This window comes from Hypanus sabinus, chromosome 1 (assembly GCF_030144855.1).
Source record: "Hypanus sabinus isolate sHypSab1 chromosome 1, sHypSab1.hap1, whole genome shotgun sequence".
Lineage (NCBI taxonomy): Eukaryota > Metazoa > Chordata > Chondrichthyes > Myliobatiformes > Dasyatidae > Hypanus > Hypanus sabinus.
The window spans coordinates 183,284,807-183,301,299 of NC_082706.1; the positions used below are offsets into that span (position 1 = coordinate 183,284,807).

General features: G+C 41.5%; 1 protein-coding gene across 1 annotated transcript in view; it reads right to left on the minus strand.

The window, feature by feature from the left end:
• Positions 1–16,493, minus strand: part of LOC132401109 (ubiquitin-conjugating enzyme E2 W) — a 77,355-nt gene that overhangs the window by 18,301 nt on the left and 42,561 nt on the right. The window contains exon 4 of the mRNA XM_059982962.1: positions 11,127–11,282. Coding sequence (XP_059838945.1) covers positions 11,127–11,282 — 156 coding nt within the window. The remainder of the gene's footprint in view (positions 1–11,126; positions 11,283–16,493) is intronic.

Consider the following 16,493-nt stretch of genomic DNA (forward strand, 5'->3'; position numbering starts at 1 on the left):
ACAATGAATTCCATAGATTCATTGCTCTGGCTAAAGAAATCCTCCTGATCTCTGCTCTAAATGGACATCACTCTATTCTGTGACTGTACCCTCTGCTCTGAGATTTTCCCACTATAGGAAACATCCTCTGCACATCCTCTCTATCTCGGACTTTCAATATTCAATAGGTTTCAATAAGAGTCCAGAGCCATCTAACGCACCTCATATGTTTTCATTTCCAGAATCATTCTTGTGAACATCCTCTAACTGAAGAACCATCTCCTCTATGGCCCAGTAAGGCACACTATCATTTAAAACATTATTAGACCATAGACCATAAGACATAGGAGCAGAATTATGCCATTCAGCCCATCGAGTCTGTTCCATCATTCAGCCCATCAAGTCTGCTCCACCATTTCATCGTGGCTGATCTTGGATACCACTCAACTCTATACACCTCCCTCCTCTTCCTCGCCATATCCTCTGATACCCTGACTGATCAGGAAATTACCAACTTCCACCTTAAATATACCCATGGACGGCCTTCACCCCAGTATGTGGCAGAGCATTCCACAGAATCACTACTCTCTAGCTAAAAAAAAAATTCTCTTTACCTCCATTCTAAAAGATCGCCCCTCAATTTTAAGACTGTGCCCTGTAGTTCTAGATATTCCTCTCCACATCCACCCTATCCTATCCTTTCAACATTTGGTTGGTTTCAATGAGATCCCCATGCATTTTTCTAATTTTCAGTGAATACAGGCCCAAAGCTGACAAACACTCCTCATATGTTAACCCCTTCATTCCTGGAATCATCCTTGTAAATCTCCTCTGGATTCTCTCCAATGACACCACATCCATTCTGAGATATGGAACCAAAAACAGTTGAAAATACACCAAGTGTGGCCTGATTAGTGACTAAAGCCTGAGCATTATCTCCTTGTTTTTATATTCTATTCTCCTTGAAATAAATGCCAACACTGCATTGAGTCTTTATCACAGACTCAATCTGTGAATAAACCTTCTGGGATTCTTGCACGAGGAATTCCAAGTCCCTCTGTATCTGTGATACTTGAACCTTCTCCCCAAATGGTAATCCTTTGGTAATCCTTTTACCAAAATATATTATCAAATTGCTTCCTCAGCACTACCTACCCCTCCTCCTATATTTGTATCATCCTCAAACCTTGCCACAAAGCCATCAATTTAGATGATTTAAAGCCAACGATTTAGATGAGGGCATTGAAAACTATATGTCAATGATTTAGATGAGGGCATTGAAAACTATATCAGCAAGTTTGCTGACGATACTAAACTAGGTGGCAGTGTGACATGCGAAGAGGACGTTAGGAGAATACAGGGAGACTTGGATAGGCTGGGTGAGTGGGCAGATACTTGCAGATGTCATTCAATGTGAATAAATGTGAAGTTATCCACTTTGGAAGCAGGAACAAGAGGGCAGAGTATTGTCTGAATGGTGTAGAGTTAGGTAAGGGAGAAATGCAAAGAGACCTAGGAGTCCTAGTTCACCAGTCAATGAAGGTGAATGAGCAAGTGCAACAGGCAGTGAAGAGGGCAAATGCGATGTTGGCCTTTGTTACAAGGGGAATTGAATACAAGAGCAAGGATGTCCTTTTGCATTTGTACAGGGCCCTGGTGAGACCACACCTGGAATATTGTGTACAGTTTTGGTCTCCAGGTTTAAGGAAGGACATTCTGGCAATTGAGGAAGTGCAGCGTAGATTCACTAGGTTGATTCCTGGGATGGCAGGGCTGTCTTACGCAGAGAGATTGGAGAGATTGGGCTTGTACACGCTGGAATTGAGGAGATTGAGAGGGGATCTGATTGAAACGTTTAAGATAATTAAAGGATTTGATAGGATTGAGGCAGGAAATATGTTCCAGATGTTGGGAGAGTCCAGTACCAGAGGGCATGGATTGAGAATAAGAGGTCAGTTATTTAAAACAGAGTTGAGGAAGAGCTTCTTCTCCCAGAGAGTTGTGGAGGTGTGGAATGAACTGCCTTGGAAGACGGTGGAGGCCAATTCTCTGGATGCTTTCAAGAAGGAGCTAGATAGATATCTGATGGATAGGGGAATCAAGGGATATGGGGACAAGGCAGGGACTGGGTATTGATAGTGAATGATCAGCCATGATCTCAGAATGGCGGTGCAGACTCGAGGGGCCGAATGGTCTACTTCTGCACCTATTGTCTATTGTCTAATTCCATAATCCAAATCATTGACAAACAATGTGAAAAGTAGTGGTCCCAATACTGACCCCTGAGGAACACCACTAGTCAATGCCAGCCAATCAGAAAAGGCTCCTTTTATTCCCACTCACTGCCTCCTGCCTGTCAGCCATTCTGCTATCCATGCCAGTATCTTTCCTGTAATGCCATTGGACTTCATCTCGTGGCACCTTACCAAATGCTTTGGAAAAATCCAAGAAAATGACATCCACTGTCTCTCCTTTGTCCACCCCTTTACAGAAACCATGCTGGTTTTGACTTATTTTATCATTACTCTCCAAGTATCTTGAAACCTCATCCTGAATAGACTCTAACACTTTTCCAACCAATCAGGTTAGGATAACTGTTATAATATCCTTTCTTTTACCTTCCTCCCTCCTTAAAGAGTGGAACGACAGTTGTAATCTTCCTGTCCTCTGGGACTATGCCAGAATCAAATGATTCTTAAAGGATCATGACCAATACATCCATCATCTCTTCAGCAAACTCTCTCAGGATTCTGGGATGTGGTCCATCTGGTCCAAGTGACTCATCCACCAAAAGACCTTTGAGTTTGCCTAGCACATTTTCCTTTGTAATAGCAGTATCATCCACACCTGCTCCCTGACATTCACGGACCTGAAGCACACTTTTAGTGTCTTCTACAGTGAAGACTGATGTAAAGTACCCATAAAGTTAATCTGTCATTTCTTTGTCCCCCATTACTACCTCACCAGTATAATTTTCCATTTGTGAGATATGGTATCTCCATAATGCCAATATGGCCTCCCACTTTCTTAATCCGGTTTCTTCCTTCTTCCTTTCCAGTCCTGATGAAGGACTTGGCCAGAAAAATCCTTTCCATAGATGGTACCTGACCTGCTGAGCTCCTTCAGCGTTTTGTGTGTTTTGGTCTAGATTTTCAGCATCTGCAGAATCTCTTGTTTCTGAGACATCATTCTGTGAATAATCAGGAATGAAAATCCAGAAAGGTAAATCTAGAAGACTACAAGCAGGAGCAGGGAATATAAAAGGTAGATTTTTATCTGAAACAAAATTTGAACCTCATGAGTTACAAGCACATTTTTAAGGGAGCCATTCAGCACAATTTGCTGTGGCTAGAACCCTTGAAATATGCTTGAAACAAGTGATTATGGTTGAACTGGTCTGATCTTTATTGATTCTAATTATGTCAGGCATGCAGTGGAAAGTGATCTGGTAAATTACTGGATGAAAAGCACAATCAGTAAAATTACTTCCACAGTTGTCCAAGTGGAAGACCACCAATGGTCACTGACAATGCTTTGGTAGTAAGTTAGCAGATGAACAAACAGAACTAGTTACAAATAAGAGAAAATCTGCAGATGCTGGAAATCCAAGCAACACACAAAATGCTGGAGGAACTCACAGACCAGGCAGCATCTATGGAAAAGAGCATAGTTAATGTTTTAGGCTGAGACATTTCAGCAGGACCGTCCTCACCAAACCTGGGAAAACTGCTTTTCCCAGGTTTGGTGAGGAAATTCCAGTGAAAGGTTGTGGCCTGAAACATCATCTGTACTCCTTTCCAAAAACAAAACTAGTTAACAGGATGGACTTTGCCAGGGTTAGGGAGGCCAGGGTTATGGTAGTAACTAGCAACAAAATTTAAAACAAGGAAGATCTTTTAACAGTATTCCTAGATATTACTACACTAAATCCCGAAGTATTACCAACACAGTATAAATTCAAGGCTGAAGGTGAAGGCAAGGTTTGGGCATGCCACCCAAAATAGAAGCAAATACCTCTTGCTAATAGTCATAAGAATGGATTCAAGGATACTTAAAGGATATGGACATATTCATGGTGTTGGAAAGCACTCATGAAATTAGCAATGTTATGGTGTCCTTATGTTGATTAATGTCAGCAATTCATTGCATATTGTAAAAAAAATGTTAGATCTATAATAAGGGAGCAGTCACAAGACCACCTCCTAAAAGGCAAATAAAAGCAGGCACCAATGCGCATGTGGCAAACCAATCATAAAATTCCACTTCCAGCATCCCAAAGCAATCCAACTTATTGGAAACCAAACAAGTATATTCTTGCAAAATTTACCTTTATAAAATATATACATGATTAATTCCCACCACTTATGGTGAGACCTCTACCATCATAGCATCCCAGAACTTGATACTTCTACATGCTGGCATTCCCACCTGTTTACATACAGACCAATGGTCTTCCAGCATTGGTAAAAGCTTTCAAGCTACATAGGAACAAGTAGGAACACAATGGAGTCCAGCTCCAGTTGGATTCCACCAACACTTGGATTACACCTGCAGTTCAATGGGGTGGTGGAGAGAAGGAATCAGGAGATTAAAACAGGCCTTGCAGAGCTGATCAACCTGGAGGCCCTGAAATGCAGTTATCGGTAAACAAATGTCACACTCTAATAATCTTATTCGTTATCCACACTGACTGTGGTCTACCAGTAAGTCAAGGATCCAGTTGTAGAGAGAGGTACAGAGGCTCAGGTTATGAAGTCATATAAATTAATTTTATAATGAAATTATCTGAGGTCAATAGACAATAGGTGCAGAAGTAGATCATTCAGCCCTTCAAGCCTGCACCGCCATTTTGAGATCATGGCTGATCAACTACTATCAATACCCGGTTCCTGCCTTGTCCCCATATCCCTTGATTCCCCTATCCATAAGATACCTATCTAGCTCCTTCTTGAAAGCATCCAGAGAATTGGCCTCCACTACCTTCCAAGGCAGTGCATTCCAGACCCCCACAACTCTCTGGGAGAAGAAGCTTGTCCTTAACTCTGTCCTAAATGACCTACCCCTTATTCTCACACCATGCCCCCTGGTACTGGACTCTCCCAGCATCTGGAACATATTTCCTGCCTCTATCTTGTCCAATCCCTTAATAATCTTATATGTTTCAATCAGATCCCCTCTCAACCTCCTTAATTCCAGCGTGTACAAGCCCAGTCTCTCTAACCTCTCTGCGTAAGGCAGTCCAGACATCCCAGGAATTAACCTCGTGAATCTACGCTGCACTTCCTCTATAGCCAGGATGTCCTTCCTTAACCTGGAGACCAAAACTGTACACAATACTCCAGGTATGGTCTCGCCAGGGCCCTGTACAAATGCAAGAGGATTTCCATGCTCTTGTACTCAATTCCCTTTGTAATAAAGGCCAACATTCCATTAGCCTTCTTCACTGCCTGCTGCACTTGCTCATTCACCTTCAGTGACTGATGAACAAGGACTCCTAGATCTCTTTGTATTTCTCCCTTACCTAACTCTACACCGTTCAGATAATAATCTGCCTTCCTACTCTTACTCCCAAAGTGGATAACCTCACACTTTTTCACATTAAACGTCATCTACCAAGTATCTGCCCACTCACCCAGCCTATCCAAGTCACCCTGAATTCTCCTAACATCTTCATCACATGTCACACTGCCACCCAGCTTAGTATCATCAGCAAATTTGCTGATGTTATTTTCAATGCTTTCATCCAAATCGTTGACGTAAATTGTAAACAGCTGTGGTCCCAATACCGAGCCCTGTGGCACCCCACTATTCACCACCTGCCATTCCGAGAAACACCCATTCACCGCTACCCTTTGCTTTCTATCTGCCAACCAGTTTTCTATCCATGTCAATGTCTTCCCCCCGATGCACTGAGCTTTGATTTTACCCATCAATCTCCTATGTGGGACCTTATCAAATGCCTTCTGAAAATCAAGGTACACTACATCCACTGGATCTCCCCCGTCTAACTTCCTGGTTACATCCTCGAAAAACTCCAACAGATTAGTCAAGCATGATTTACCCTTGGTAAATCCATGCTGGCTCGACCTGATCCTATCACTGCTATCTAGATATGCCACTATTTCATCCTTAATAATGGACTCTAGCATCTTCCCCACCACCGATGTCAGGCTGACAGGTCGATAGTTCTCTGTTTTCTCCTCCCTCCTTTCTTAAAAAGTGGGATAACATTAGCCATTCTCCAATCCTCAGGAACTGATCCTGAATCTAAGGAACATTGGAAAATGATTACCAATGCATCTGCAATTTCCAGGGCCACCTCCTTTAGTACCCTAGGATGCAGACCATCTGGACCTGGTGATTTGTCAGCCTTCAGTCCCATCAGTCTTCTCATCACCGTTTCCTTCCTAATGTCAATCTGTTTCATTTCCTCTGTTACCCTATGTCCTTGGCCCATCCATACATCTGGGAGATTGCTTGTGTCTTCCTTAGTGAAAACAGATCTAAAGTACTCATTAAATTCTTCTGCCATTTCTCTGTTTCCCATAACAATTTCACCCAATTCATTCTTCAAGGGCCCAACATTGTTCTTAACTATCTTCTTTCTCTTCACATACCTAAAAAAGCTTTTGCTATCTTCCTTTATATTCCTGGCTAGCTTGCGTTCGTACCTCATTTTTTCTCCCCGTATTCTCTTTTTAGTTAAGTTCTGTTGTTCCTTAAAAACTTCACAATCATCTGTCCTCCCACTCACCTTAGCTCTGTCATACTTCCTTTTTTTTAATGCTATGCAATTTCTGACTTCCTTTGTCAACCACTGTGGCCCCTTTCCCCCCTTTGAATCCTTCCTTCTCTGGGGGATGAACTGATTTTGCACCTTGTGCATTATTCCCAAGAATACCTGCCATTGCTGTTCCACTGTCTTTTCTGCTAGGCTATCCATCCAATCAACTTTGGCCAGCTCCTCCCTCATGGCTCCATAGTTTCCCCTGTTCAACTGCAACACTGACACCTCCGAGCTGCCCTTATCCTTCTCAAATTGCAGATAAAAACTTAACATATTATGATCACTACCTCCTAATGGCTCCTTTACTGCAAGATAGCTTATCAAATCCTGTTCATTACATAACACTAAATCCAAAATGGTCTTGTCCCTGGTCGGCTCTCGTACAAGCGGTTCCAAGAATGCATCCCGTAGGCACTCTACAAACTCCCTATCCTGTGGTCCAGCACCAACCTGATTCTCCCAGTTCACCAGCATGTTGAAATCCCCCATAACTACTGCGACATTACCTTTGCCACATGCCGATGTTAACTCCCTATTCAACTTGCACCCAATATCCATGCTACTGTTTGATGGCCTGGAGACAACACCCATTTGGGTCCTTTTGCCCTTACTGTTCCTCAGTTCTATCCACACAGACTCTACTTCTCCTGACCCTATGTCCCCCCTTTCAAAGGACTGAATCTCATTCCTCACCAACAGGGCCACCCCACCCCCTCTACCCACATTTCTGACCCTATGATAGCTCGTATACCCTTGTACATTCATTTCCCAGGTCTGATCTCCCTGCAGCCATGTCTCCGTTATCCCAACAACATCATAGTTACCCATTTGCACCTGGGCTTCAAGCTCATCCGCCTTATTTCTGACACTTCGTGCATTCAGATATAGAATTTTTAGCCCATTTTTCCTCTCTGTTTGAATCGCTGCCTATTGTGCTTAACCCAGCTCCCCGAACTCCCATCAGGCTATACGCCCCTAGAATTTTGTTGTCCTTCCTAAACTTATTTATTCTTTCAAGACATTTAACTCCATGTTCCGTCAGACCATCCCTCTGTACATGTGTCCTCCTTATCACTTGTTCCACCTCACCTTTCTCTACAACACACTTAATATTCTGGAACCGTGTAGTCCCCACCTGTCCTTTATTCTTCCTCTCACTATCCTCTCTCACATTCTGGATGTCACAACAGCTACTTCAATAGATATCAGATTATCGTATGGTAAACTAAATTGAGCTTTGATTCTTATCATTCCTATTCATTGCACAATAGGGTACAACTTCAAAGTTAATCACTTCAATGACAAGCTTGTAAATTGTGGGATACCAATAACTGAGCCTCATGATGGAAAACAGAGTTCTATCTAGCATTCAGCATGAAAGCACCAACCTCTACAGTTCAAAAACCCATGCTCCCCATCATTCCTGGAGAGCTAGAAATGTACGACACCAGCAAGTGCTTTGTGATCTAACTTGTTTAACCTGAGCAAACTTTAGAAAATATTCCTGCTCATTTGGAAGTAAAAATACCCTTTTGGGTTAAATTCCCAGCATATTTCACATTGGATAAACTATCCACTGTTTCAATTTCATTGAATTTGATCGTACTTGTAATTCTAGTGTCACGTATCCCGTAACTGGATAACTTACCAGCAAAGATAGAGAGGTCCGTTGAAGTCTGATGTCACTATTTTCAAAAGTTTTTATTTATAAAGGGGCACAAAAGTAAGGTTAATACAAACATTCAGATAATGCACGTCGTCAATACTCAATCTAAAGCGCGGGTATAGTAATGTTCATCATTAAGAAGTAATCTCGACTGTTGTCTAGGGGATAATATATTGTCCGTTGGAAATATAAAAATCACTCAGAAGTCTGCAGACTTTAGCCTTCTGGGGAAACGCTGGGTTTCACGTGTTTTAGAGGGATCGGTGAAAAATGGAAAAACTTGCCCGGGTCTTTATGAAGCCACACCGTTAAATCAGGGGAGCGTTGTTTCCCCGTTGTTAGTTCAAAGTCTTTCTCGGTATTATCAGCCACCCGCTCCCCAGGCAAAGGAATTAAGAGTGCACATGGTGTTGAGTGGCTTCCAGCCACGGGAGCACTGAGCGAGCGTGTCCTTCGGGTGTGTCGCTGGGGTACTGCCTCCTGCAGTCCCTTTTTATCTTTACCTGCAGAGTTGCAGATGTCCATCAAAGTAGGGTGATGCAATCTCCACCCCACATTGCCCGAGGGTGTCCATATCCATGGTAGCTGTCACATAGCAGGGACATGCACGTCACACAGGTGCCTCTAAGAACAATGGCCAAAACCGTTGCATTGTCTCTCACTTCCGAGACCCGAATTAATAGCGATCTTGCGATTCTCCGGAAGGAGGGGGCTGCTCCCGCCCCTTCGGCCCCTCAGAGCTGTGGTACATTTATAACACTAGGAATAAACTGGACTATGGCACGTCTGCAATTGACAAATGGGATCTGTGATTTTTCGTATGTCTATTTGAACCCATTTTTTGCAGTCCTTGAAAAGACTGAGCACTCTTTACATTTACTGGTCAAATCACTAACTGTATCATTTTTTTCCAGCTGTGCTGCACAGCATTATGTAATCTTTTTTCATTCAATGGTTTCCTCTAGAAATAAACTAAAATCCCATTTCATCAACCCATTTTTATTAACCTTCTCTATGAATTGTTAAGTTGATACGCCACTGTGATTTTGTGATTTCATTGTGATCACATTTTGCAATGTTACAAGTTCAGTTAACTGGACTTTGACAGCTGTTAAACCTGGAGACACCAGATCCTGCAGTGAAGACCTCACCAACATATTGGGAGCTGATCTCACTTCAGAAGAAAATGACTGGGAGGATATTAGTTTCAAGTATGTGAGTTCAGGCAGCTTGCTGCTCTTTGTAAACTCGCCCCTAATCCAGCACCTTAATGACTTTGCAGGTGCCAGATTAGCAAATTTTCTGGGAAAAGAAGATGTCACATCTATTGTAATAAATTTCTCAGTAAAACCAAGCAAGCTTAAGGAAAGCATGAAAACTGTGCTCCCAGAAAGGCAGAGAAAGATCATGAGAATCAAGGCCATAGATAGTCGAATGGAGAACAAGAGAAACATCCCGAGGTGACCCACATACTGATCCATCAGGCTTCCCAAATGGTCAGATACCATTTTAAAGTATTTTATCAAGCTAAGAAAATTTAACATTGGCCTTGAATTTTTAGTTGTTTTATTGACTATCTCAATACATTATTTTAAGTCAAGATCATGTCACCTTTCACAAACATAAAAATGAAACTTTCAGATGAACCATTCACAATACATAAGAGTACATAGTTATCAACATAAAATTAAGCATTTAACATGATCAAAATTCCTATTCAATGTTAACTATTTAATAAAATTACTATTTGCTATTCTAGAAAGAAAACAAGTTCAAGGTTAGGGTAAAATGATTTAAATAAGTTTATTCGCTATGATTTATTTTCAGAATGGCTCAATAATAATCATATTTAGCAGAAGATTTTAGTTCTAAATATGTCTGGTCCCGTGCTTTCAAAGGAGCATAATTGAGATGACAACATAGTAAACAGCTGGCCTCTTGATGACTGAAATGTTTGGAATAGCTTTGCTCATGCATAAATCAAGGAGTACTAAATAAAAACTACTTTTGTGGGCAATGATAAGCTAAGTTATTGCTTCAAAGGTGAAAAACATTGGTAAAGTAATCTGATGTCAGGAAATTAAATCAATCCTCTTTATCAAGGCAATGTAACACAATCAAAAATATAATAATAACTGATATAACTGTCCAGAAGTAAAATTAACAGGTTAAGATAAATAACTAGGCAATGGAAGAATGTAACTAAGAATCATTTGTTAATCTTGGTCTTAATTTGGCAATATTTTCCATGAGTGACCACATATTATATAAGCACACTTTCAAACAATTTATAGTTAGCTACCAAATACTATGTTACTATGTATCCTGAGATTTTGCAAGTCAGAGAGGAAATCAAATGACCTTAAGTTTGAAATAAATGCAATTTTAATAAATAGTTAAGCTATTTCCTACCTCCTTTACTGATAATATTTACAAAGACTTAAGAACCACAAGGAAATGCACGTATGAAATGGACATCAACATCAAACTATTCTCAAGAGGTATAAAAGCATGCACAATTCATCACTAGTAAGGTAACAAGTGAGCATTACATCTTCAAAATTTTTGAGTGCATGCAAATATTAGGCAAAAATTTTTCATCTTTTCCTTTCATAATTTAAACAACACAATCAGGCACATCAGAGACAAGAAAGGCTTTGATCTGTAATAGCTTTTTATCTAATCATGGATTACCTTTTCTTTGCAACTGGAAAGCATGCTGATGATGCTAAGACAAACTGACTGTACAGAAAGAGCTGGAGACCAGTCTTCTGTCAGAATCGATAGACAAATGTGTCCATTGCTGTAAACATGAGGATGAACTGGAATATTTTCACCAGTGAACACAACCTAAAAGAAAAGGAAAACAATTTCAGCACTACACATACCTCAATGCATGCCTGGTCAACAACATTTTCATATTTTACTGTATTAGGATGAACAGAAAATGCAACCCATCTCACTCATGAGACCTCCTGACAGCGACCGAAAAGCACTTTTTCCTTCTTATCAGAAAGAATACAAGGCACAACCAAGAAAATGTTATTATTGCACTGGTTCACTGATTTTCTATGTTATTTTACTTCATAGTTTGGGTTACTAGATGAAAATGATGACTTGCAAATCAGTGTACTATTCTAACTGTGACAATGGTAGTAGATCAACCATTTAATTCTATGGGAAGATCGAAATGAACCAATATGAGAATGGTTGTTTCAATTATAGCAAAATATTACAGCTTAATATTAATTCTCCAAGATTGAACAATACATTAATGTTAGAATACTTCCATATTCCTGTAAATGATAACTATGTTTCATTCATTAATGGGAATCAAAATCCCATCAAATAACTTCAAACTTCTAAATACCACATAGTGCAATCACATTATGTGTCATTTTACGTTATGGATCCTAATAGCATTAAGGACAATCAGTTCACTCCTTCAAAGTCAATAGATCAAAGGTGTGCTGGTCTTACTGTTAACTACATGTCAAATGTACTTTTTCCAGGTTTTTGGAAAAAGGCATAATAACTTCTACTCATTGTATTATTTTCCTCAACCAATTTTTCTGTTTGCTCTTTAGTCATTTTCTGCACGTGTTAATAGCATTTTGATAGCATGTGTAGAGTTTACACATTCTTTCCCAAAACCAATTCTCATTACCCTCAATAAATTATAGCTCTTCATCATTTACACTGATTCATTGTTTTAGATCCAAAATGGAAGAAGACTTATGCAATTACAGTGATTTCTGACAGTTTTAAGGATTGTTTCATTTATTTCCATCTTGGTAGCGTTCAGCTTTTATCCACATTGCTTACAACACACTGCACTAAAATGTATCTACCACCTATTCGACATTGTCGTTAACCTGTCCCCTCAGTTTGCCCAATCTGATGCTTTATCACCCGTTTTTGAACCCAAATTGACTCAAATCCAAAAGAAAAAAGATCCTGTGTAGTTGGCTACCCTCAATTACTATTTCATCAAATCAAAAGTGGTCATTTATTGACTGCTTACAACATGTTTGACCTATGAAATTTCATTCAAAAAAAATTTCTAAATTTAACAAGGCTTTTAAAAATTTTCCTCAAAAACATCAAAAGAGTGTGCAGAGTAACTACTGGAACTCTACCAATTCCCTTACAGCAATGATTTCTTTTAAGGAAATCCCTTGTTGAGGGGAGATCTGATAGATTATGAAAGACTTAGATAGAGTAGACAGCTAGTATCTTTCTCCCAGGGTTGATACCTCTCATACCACAGGGCATGCATTTAAGATGAAGGAGATAAGATCAAAGGAATTACGTGAAGCAAGGTTTTCTTTTAAAAAGAGATAGGGTACCTGAAATGTGCTGCCTAGTGGCAAAGGCAAATACGATAGAGGTGTTCAAGAGGCTCTAAGATAGACACAAAGTGTGCAGGAAATGGAAGGATATGGACATGGTGTAGACAGAAGGGATTAGTTTAGTTAGGCATTTGATTACTTCCGGTTTAAGATGGCACTGCTGAAGGTGAGCAACCAATTAATGCAGATTAACAAGACAAGGAATACAACTAAATGCTTTATTAATAACACTTTTCCTGCAAAACATTGTAGCAACTGATCACCAAAAACAATGGAGGGGTGGGCGAAGGCAAGGCTGAGTTGAGGATTAAAGCCAGCAGGTGCAGGGCGAAGTTGGTGCGAGGTTGAGGCATATTCAAGGCGAGCGGAGTGGAGCAAAGTCAGAGCAGAGAAGAGGCAGATTCACAGCTCGTCCACCTAAACCAAGAGTGGGTTTGATCAATCTAAGCAAGATGTTTTGGAAGAGTTGGGTATGGGCCAAGACCTAGTGGCAAGGTTCAGGCCCACCGTGTATTAATGCCACAGAGCCTGGGTCTTAGAGCGCAAAATGGCCTGAAGTTTGGATGAGTGTGGTGAACTACATATACCTGTCTGGACACGCCCCTCTGCTGACTGCTCCTGTGGCTCTTCCCACAGACCCCTGTATAAAGGCGATTGGAGGCACTGCTCCTCCTTCGGTCCCAGGATGTTGTGTGGTGCTCTCTTGCAGCTAATAAAAGCCTATCGTTCGCCTCCCGTATCCGAGAGTTATCGATGGTGTATCAATGAGCTAAACAAACACGGTGTCAGATGGATTGAAGAGGCAGACTATTAGGACCAGAGGCAAGGTTTGAGCCCGTTCTGCTTGCTGCTCAGTGACCTTTACTCCACTCTGCACTGCACTGAGGCCTTCTCCGGGTTTTGTGTCTGCAGGCTCCACGTTTAATTTGCTATGCAGTGAAATGAGGCTGAGGCTGAAGCCTGCTCTGGGCTTAGTGTCTGAGGACTCACTTTTGTTCTAAATGTTATTTTTTTTATTTTTATTGCTTGTACAATTTGTTTTTTCTTCTTCCTCTGCATTTTTCAGTTCTTTTGAATTACAGGTAGTCCCCGAGTTACGAACATCCGACTTACGGACAATTCGTACTTACGAACCGATGAAGGAGACCGCCGTCCGCCATTTTAAGTCGTTGCTGTTGAAATTGTGTTGGATAGACTGTTGGGTCTGAAGGCTGATAAGTCCCCGGGACCTAATGGTCTGCATCCCAGGGTACTTAAGGAGGTGGCTCTAGAAATCATGGATGCATTTGGTAATCATTTTCCAATGTTCTATAGATTCAGGATCAGTTCCTGCGGATTGGAGGGTGGTTAATGTTGTCAAACTTTTCAAGAAAGGAGGGAGAGAGAAAACAGGGAATTAAAGACCAGCTGGCCTGATGCCGGTAGTGGGAAAAATGCTGGAGTCAATTATAAAAGAGGAAATTATGACACATTTGGATAGCAGTAGAAGGATCAGTCCGAGTCAGCATGGATTTATGAAGGGAAAATCATGCTTGACTAATCTTCTGGAGTTTTTTGAGGATGTAACTATGAAAATGGACAAGAGAGAACCAGTGGATGTAGTGTACCTGGACTTCCAGGAAGGCTTAGATAAAGTCCCACATAGGAGATTAGTGGGCAAAAGTAGGGCACATGGTATTGGGGGCAGAGTACTGACATGGATTGAAAATTGGCTGGCTGACAGGAAACAAAGAGTAGTGATGAACGGGTCCCTTTCAGAATGGCAGGCTGTGACCAGTGGGGTACCGCAAGGTTCGGTACTGGGACCGCAGCTGTTTATAATATACATTAATGATTTAGATGAAGGGATTAAAAGTAACATTAGCAAATTTGCCGATGACACAAAGCTGGGTGGCAGTGTGAAATGTCAGGAGGATGTTATGAGAATGCACGGTGACTTGGACAGGTTGGGTGAGTGGGCAAATGTATGGCAGATGCAGCTTAATGTGGATAAATGTGAGGTTATCCACTTTGGTGGCAAGGACAGGAAGGCAGATTACTATCTAAATGGAGTCAAGTTAGGAAAAGGGGAAGTACAACGAGATCTAGGTGTTTTTGTACATCAGTCAATGAAAGCAAGCATACAGGTACAGCAGGCAGTGAAGAAAGCTAATAGCATGCTGGACTTTTATAACAAGAGGAATTGAGTATAGGCGTAAAGAGGTCCTTCTTCAGCTGTACAGGGCCCTGGTGAGACCCCACCTGGAGTATTGTGCACAGTTTTGGTCTCCAAATTTGAGGAAGGACATTCTTGTTATTGAGGGAGTGCAGCGCAGGTTCACAAGGTTAATTCCCAGAATGGCGGGACCGTCGTATGTTGAACGATTAGAGCGGCTGGGCTTGTATACACTGGAATTTAGAAGGATGAGAGGGGATCTGATTGAAACTTATAAGATTATTAGGGGATTGGACACGCTGGAGGCAGGAAGCATGTTCCCACTTATGGGTGAGACTAGAACTAGAGGCCACAGTTTAAGGATAAGGGGTAGGCCATTTAGAACAGAGATGCAGACATTTTCACCCAGAGAGTGGTGGATATGTGGAATGCTCTGCCCCAGAAGGCAGTGGAGGCCAAGTTTCTGGATGCATTCAAGAGAGAGTTAGATAGAGCTCTTATAGATAGCGGGGTCAAGGGATATGGGGAGAGGGCAGGAATGGGGTACTGACTGTGTATGATCAGCCATGATCACAGTGAATGGCGGTGCTGGCTAGAAGGGCCGAATGGCCTACTCCTGCACCTACTGTCTATTGAGTGTATAACTTAAAAGTTTCTTAGTAAGATTCACCCTGACCACCCCCCCGCCCCCCAGTTCTGGTCGGCTGGTGGCGCAGTGAGATCAGCGCCAGGCTGGAGAACGGAGGTTTCCGTGCCGGGTTGATGTCAATCCAGTGACTCCCGTACCATCCGTGCCAGGTTGATATCGAGCTCGCAACTCGACCTCGTAAAAAAAAAAACACTGCCACCTCCAGTTTAAATTCCCACACGGAATATTGTGGATGATCAAATATGCAAACACAGCACAGCCCCCAACTTGTCCCATTCAGCCTGTCTCAGTGCGGTGGTCATTGGGACCTGCTGCCCGCAGTGTTTCTGTTCTGTTGCTGGTGTGCGGTGGTCCTTAAGACCCAGTGGACCTCGAGAGCCAGCAGAGGTCGGGACCAGATGCTTGCAGTGTTTCTGTTCCACTGACGGGAAGCGATTGCGATTGAAAATAAAGTGGAAATAATAAAGCGTTTGGAAAATGGTGAAACACCATTGGTCATTAGAAAAGTGTTAGACTACAGTTGGTCAACGATCGCAACAGTTTTAAAGTGTAACGGATAAAGTGAGAATAATGAAGCATTTGAAAAGCCCTGCCCTGATGAAAACTACAATTATTACTAAGCAGCGCAGTGGTTTAATTATTGGAATACATACGTTTAAGTGTTTTACTTGCACAGAAAGGTAAAATATATAGTATATACCAAGACAAACATTTGACTGACGCTTAATAATACCGGATGTACTTGTTCCGATGTACGTACAAATCCGACTTAAATACAGACTCAGGAACAGAACTCATACATAACCCAGCTGCCTGTACTTTGTTCTGTGGCTGTCAGTAAGGAGATGAATCTCAAGGTTGTATAATGTATACGTATATATTTGATAATATTTGAACTTTGATTA